At 34.8% G+C, this 6,899-nt stretch overlaps 1 protein-coding gene across 1 annotated transcript; it reads left to right on the forward strand.

Annotated features, from left to right (window-relative positions):
* The first annotated feature begins 2,462 nt into the window (after positions 1-2,462).
* On the forward strand, positions 2,463-6,355 carry LOC140154447 (protein ABHD15-like). Its single transcript, XM_072177013.1, has 2 exons — positions 2,463-2,476; positions 5,588-6,355. The coding sequence occupies exons 1-2, from the start codon at positions 2,463-2,465 to the stop codon at positions 6,291-6,293; spliced, it is 720 nt and encodes a 239-aa protein (XP_072033114.1). The 3' UTR covers positions 6,294-6,355.
* Positions 6,356-6,899: the final 544 nt, after the last annotated feature.

Genomic DNA, 6,899 nt, shown 5'->3' on the forward strand with positions numbered 1-6,899 from the left:
AAAATATGGAACGACGCTGCATTATGATAATAGTAATGTTAAGGTACATGCTCCAAAAAGTGTTCAAAGTGCCATTTCTATGTTGCTCGTAATGTATCGTGCTCAGAATTATTCAGTTCATAAGTAGAAATGACACGTTCATGTTGCAACAGATATGTCACTTCAATTCTACTACGGAAAAAATGCCGTGATAAATGAAGTCAAATATCATACCAGACTTAAGTATGTTGTGTGATGACTGATTAAGTATGTAATGGCTATGAAGTCAGTAAGTATGTGCACTTGTGCGATTAAGAAAAAGGCGGGCAAAATGCTGAATACGTTACGACAGATCCGTTTCTAATGCACTTGCACGATTAAGAAAAAAGGCGGGTAAGTTATATTGCTTAAAAATCATATCAAGTATTATTAGAACGCATGCAAGCATTGTTTCGTGTTCTGAAACTACGAGATTCTAAATGAAATTCGTGAATCTTCTGTGGTTAGCATTTTGTCATATCTGACACTAAACTTGAACACGTTATCGTGGAATGCAACTTAAATCATTTAAAAACAGAAATGAAAAAGAAATGACAACATAGCAAATTATAGCCCATAAAGCAAGTTGTTTAGTATTGCTACATATACATCCATATGTTACATATGCTTTAATGACATTTTCTGTCCAAGTGGGTCTCTATTACAATATTCAAGTGTAAACACTTGTTTTATTGCCATAGTTACGGCACATTCACACTTTCTTGTCTCCTGCGACTGTTCTACAAAATGCCAATGGGAATGCATGGTCCTGTTTTGCTCTTTTAAAAGTGATTTTTCGCCGAATAAGACAAAAAGGAAAATCTTTTTTAAGATTAGAAAATATAAACGCGTACGACGTCACTGTTAGGATAGGTAAAAGCAAATTGGCAATGGCTTGTTGTAATAGCTGGCCTTCATTAATAATAATACCTTTTCTTTCATTACCAACAATTTCTACACAACTTACTTGGTTGTAATCCTACTAGTTCGCACTCATAACCAAGAACCAATTCTGTAAACAGATGTTTAATCAGCCTCATTTCGTTTTGGTTCACCTGTTTATTGATTGAGCTTTCTTAACTTCGAAAATCTGCATAAATATCATAAAATTAATTATATGCTTAATTAATATACTCTTGTTCATTGATTGGTTAAAAGTGGATCACATGACCAAAAATAGTTCTACCATCAGTACTTCAGTATTTCAATATTAATTATTTAACCGTGAGCTGAGAGCAGAGCTATTATATAATATTTGAGAAGATGCCTCAAAGTCAGTAAATATCATAAAACCTGAATAAATACGTTAAGGTAGATTGATATTTAAACATTTTAAAGGGATATGTGACCTGGTAGCGATTCAACCTAGAATTTTGCGAGTAAATAATGCAGTGTTACATGTATAATCAAAGTTGAGAGACGCGCACGTTGACATTATTTAACCTCGGCGGTAATATGCTATTCTTATCGTCGAAAATATGTTCATATTACCGCTTCTTTGGCAATGAAATGCTTATTTAATTTCCCTGCGAATTCGAGTAGAAATTAGGACAGAATATTTGATATCAGACACTTAAAGGTGAGTGACCCGATTGACAGTCTCATTTCAACACTTTGCCCATCACAATTGAGAGTTTGGAATATTAAGAAAATTTACATTTGCTCATAATCCTCGTAACAAGTAACATTTTATTTTATTTTATTTTATTTTATTTTATTTTATTAGTTCTTATTGTGCCTGGGGAAACCCCATCAGTGCAAGCACTGTTTTTCAGGGGTGCCCAGGGTCAAACAAAATACATCAAAATCTTTTAAACACATACATTAAAATTAAATATGAAATACAGATAATAAGATAGAATTGCACATGTATACAACATACTTAATAAAACACTACGTAAAAATACATTTAAATACCCATGCCAGCTGGGATTACATTAGATGCACATAATTATAGTGAAGGAGCATTTTAAATATCAAAATTGCACGAAGAAAAGTAATGAATAAAAATGGTGTTATGAATATAAAATATGCTTGAATGCTCCGAGACTTACTGGAAGGGGATATTTTGCTATTTGAGGTAATTCATTAAAAGACACCACCCCTCTTGAAATAAATTTGCGTTTGTCAGAATTATTTTTGCATGAAGGGGGACCAGATTTCCCTGAGAGCATGCTCTCGTCATGTGGTTATGGGTTTTATGAGCATGATTAAAAATATTGCACAGGTTGGAAGGAAGACTGCATGTAAGACTTTTGAAAACCATGACATTCAAATGAATGGAGCGACGATCATGAAGCTTTTGCCACCCAAGGAAGCAAAACGTTGGTAGGATACCTACGAGGAAGACCGAGAATTATCTTACCAGCTGTATTTTGAAGTTTGTCAAATTTAGAAAGATAAGTCTTGCATGCATTCCCCCATACAACGTCACAATAGTCGAAATGAGGGACAATAAGTGATTTAAAAAGCAAATTCAATGTGTGTTGCGGGAGGATATTGCGAACACGCCTAAGCAAACCGATACGTTTGTTTATTTTAGAGACCAATTTATCGGTGTTAACACTCCAAGTGAGAGAGGGGTCTAACCAAATGCCAAGATATTTAAAACAATTTACATTTTCGATGGGGTCATTTTTGATATAAACATTGAGAGACTCTTCGGTCCTGCCTAATTTCTGTTGAGTTGCAAACAACGTGGATTTGGTTTTTTTGACATTCAAAGTGAGGTAGTTATTCTGCAACCATTTGGAAATATGATCCAGCTCTGAATTAAGAGTTCTATTAATCTCTTCGACTGATTTACCCTTTACAAAAATGGCTGTATCATCAGCATATAAATAAACCTTGGAATCAGAACTCTTAAGGTGGTTAGAGAGGTCATTTATATAAATTGTAAAAAGCAGGGGGCCAAGGATTGACCCCTGAGGGACGCCAAAATTTATGGGAGCCTTGGTAGAGTAATGATCTCCCACTTTGGTTATTTGAAAACGATTATTTAAATACGATGAGAACCAGTCAAGTTCTACGCCATGCATTCCTACACTCTGAAGCTTTTCAACAAGAACATTATGATGGACCGTGTCGAAGGCCTTTTTAAGGTCCAGAAAGACTGCACATGTAAAATGACCTGAGCTCATATTATCAAGCAAATAATCAGAGACGTTAACAAGACACGTTTGTGTGGAATGCTTTGGCCTAAATCCCGACTGGTTCGAAGACAAAATATTATTACTATCAACAAAGTTGTATAATTGGGTGTGAACAATTTTTTCAAAAATTTTCATGCAGGCAGGTATAACAGATATTGGTCTGTAATTGCTTGTATCAAGGGGATCCCCCTCCTTGAAGATCGGTGAAACACGACTTACTTTCCATGCAGAGGGAACAATACCGGTTACCAGACTTAGGTTCATGATATAAGCCAGTGGTTTAGCTAGATATTCATAACCAACCTTGAGGAGTTTCGGGCTGATGTTATCACGGCCAGTGGCCTTACCACCATCAAGGTTTCTGAATAGTTTATAAACATCCTCCTCAGTTATTCTGGAAAAACAGAACTGTCTAGCTTCCGATGATGCACCTTTGCATGGATGATCCTCAAGGACTGGGTCAGCCTGGATGGCTTCAGCGAGCTCTTTGCCTATGTTGGAAAAAAAGCTGTTAAACTCATTGACAATTGTCTCACCATCATTAATTACTGCATCTTTGACCTTTAAGGGGGTACTACACCCCTCGATAAATTAGTGTCTATTTTTGCATTTTTCTCAAAAACTAATAACACAGTGGTAACAAAAGTTATGTATATTATAGGGGCAAGAACTGCAATTACTACACTGGAATTTCAGTGACCCAAGACAGGCGGTTTGTTATTTATGATAAGAAATAAGGTACCACTAGGATGTACCTCGTTTCCTATCATAAAGGGTTCACAAAAAATAACTCCCCCCTAAAATTACAAAACATTTTTTCGCATAACTTGACATATATTTCGTGGATTTGAAAATTTAAAAACCTGTGAATAAAGGAATTGTTTTTCTACCCGCCCAACGTTCTTTCGTCTGAAAATCTTTTTGTTTTGGCTAAAAATAATCACGTTTTCTAAAAATGATGCTTTCAGAAAAAGTTGCACTTTTCAACATCCTCATTTATGTCAAAATTAGCTTCAACAAATCATTATTTTGCACTACGTGATGGTTTCATGGGTGACTAAGAGTTCAGAGACAAAAAGGTGAAGAAAAAAAACCCAATTAAATCAATCGTAACATTGATACCGAGAAAGTTTTGTACATTACATGTATGGGATGTTGAAAAGCGCAACTTTTTTAAGGCATCATTTTGGAAAAATGTGATTATTTTTGACCAAAACAAAAAAGATTTTGAGAAGGGATAACTTTGGTAGGGTAGCAAAAGGATGCCGTTAATCACAGGTTTTTAAATTTTTCAAATCAACAAAATGAATGTTAAGTTATGCAAAGAAATGTTTTGTAACTCCTAAATTGATTTTACCATTTTTGAAACACCGGCTCAATAAAATCTTCTAGAAAAACCCAGTACGTGTTAATTAGTCATTGTTTTATACTGCAAGATGATTGCATGGGTGACTGGGTAATCGTACACATAAAAATTAAAGAAAACAAAAACACCATTAAATAAATCAAAACATTGATATCGAGAATGTTTTTTGTACATTAAATGTATAGGATGTGGAAAAGTGCAACTTTTTCTGAAAGCATCATTTTTGGAAAATGTGATTATTTTTGGCCAAAACAAAAAGATTTTTTAATGAAAGAACTTTGGGAGGGTAGGAAAATGATTCCTTTATTCACAGGTTTTTAGATTTTTCAAAACAACGAATTCTATGTCAAGTTATGCAAAGAAATGTCTTGTAATTTTAGGGGGGGGGGTTATTTTTGTGAACCCTTTATATACTGAACCGCTTTTCTTGAGACACTGACATTTCAGTGTAGTAATTGGATTCCTTGCCCCAATAATATACATAACTTTTGTTACCAGTGTGTTATTATTTTTGAGAAAAATGCAAAAATAGTCACAAATTTACCACAGGGGTGTAGTACCCCTTAAGCTATTTATCGGTTTATGTTGAGAAGCAGGGATTACTGTCTTGATGGTTTCCATAGTTTACGAGAATCTGTACCAGCTTCCCTAATTGAGGTTTCAAAATATTCCCTCTTTAGCTTGGTAGCTAAATTGTTGAGCTTATTACGTATTGCTTTATAAGCTGCCCAATCATTCTCAGACTTAGTTTTATGAGCCTTGGATTTTAAGCTCTGAAGATCTTTTCTGAGGTGAAGATACTCTTCATTAAACCAGGGAGGAGGTTTGTTTGGGATCTTAATCTGCTTAAAGGGCGCATGACTATCACAAACTGGAATAAAAAGGCCTTCAAACATATTCCAAGCTAAATCCGGGTTATCCGAAACCTCAATTTTACCCCAGGGTATATGTTTTAGGTCATTTATGAATGCACTAGCATCAAAGGAACGATATGATCTTGCTTTAATATTGCGGGAAGGACCCTTCACAAGCTTCACCTTGTTGTATGAAGAGGACATTTAACAACTGTTAAGCTACAAAGCTTTGGCGGTACAGCGGCTTCGCGTGAAGCAATAAGGTACATTCAGAGAACAAACAAGTGTTCAAGACTTACTACTCTTGGAATATCTACTAGATGCTCATTGTTGCTATCATACTTGGGTGATTTTGGATCATCAGCAAAGCTCGAAGCCGCAGTGTGTATATCACCGATGTATGATTACCACGAACTAGCAAAAACTACCCGAAAGCCATACCATTGGTTAAGTCTCCAGAAGTACAAATATTTTCTGACTAAACATTGCAATGTACTTGGTGGTTCTATCGATCTTGATAAGGCGTTTGCGTCATCTTCTCTTGGAGAATGGGAGAAATCCGTTTACGGACGTATGTGTAAACTAGAAGATGAAGATGAATATTGGGATGAAAATAACCCATTACGAGAGGTAGATGAAATAGCCGTACCTCTGTTATGTATCAATAGCAAAGATGACCCTATTTCAACATCAGATCAGATTCCTTATGACTTATTCACTACATTGCCTAATTTACATCTTGTTACGACGAAACACGGAGGACACTGCGGATTTTATGAAGATGTAAATCCTCAATCCTGGGCGTTTAGATTAAGCATGGATTATATTGCTTCTGTTCTTAAGTATAGTGCAATTGTTACTAACTCTATCAAATTTCAGAAGAACAAAGTACTATTTCGATGATCTAAATGTGATTATAGATTACTGTTGTTTTTATAATGTTAACTGCATTGATTTCTCACATATTCCTGAGGTAGCCGAATCCATAAAAATATCGTAGCAAATGTATTTTGCAAAGCTGTTGGAAACTGGCGACCAAGTTTTAAAGATTGTACAACGCATTTTGAAAAACGTTAGCCGTTTCAAATTGAATTTACCCAGGACGCTATTTTCTTGTTAAGTTGACTCTCTACTTTTGTTACATTTTATACGTTTTTAGATATTAATTTTCAAATCTAATTATTACAGGTTTTTGAAACAAGAGTTCACAAGAATGTGTAGAATGAAGCGTAACAACACAAGAGGAGGAAATGGATGTGTACCTTGTTCAATTTGGTACAATTATTTAATCAATATATTGCGAGTTGCAAGCAACAAATAAAACAAACCACAGAAAATCTTATCATCCGTACAGTTTACAAATATATTTCTTCAATACTTATATGTAAAGTAACAAGTAAAACTCGACTGATTAATTTTTACTCTGTGTTGTGAATAAGCATTTTAATGTTTTACAAAATTTCGTCTGCACAACACAGAGTAAAAATGAAATAAATGGTATTTAAAACT

The sequence above is a fragment of the Amphiura filiformis genome, chromosome 6, assembly GCF_039555335.1.
Source record: "Amphiura filiformis chromosome 6, Afil_fr2py, whole genome shotgun sequence".
NCBI lineage: Eukaryota > Metazoa > Echinodermata > Ophiuroidea > Amphilepidida > Amphiuridae > Amphiura > Amphiura filiformis.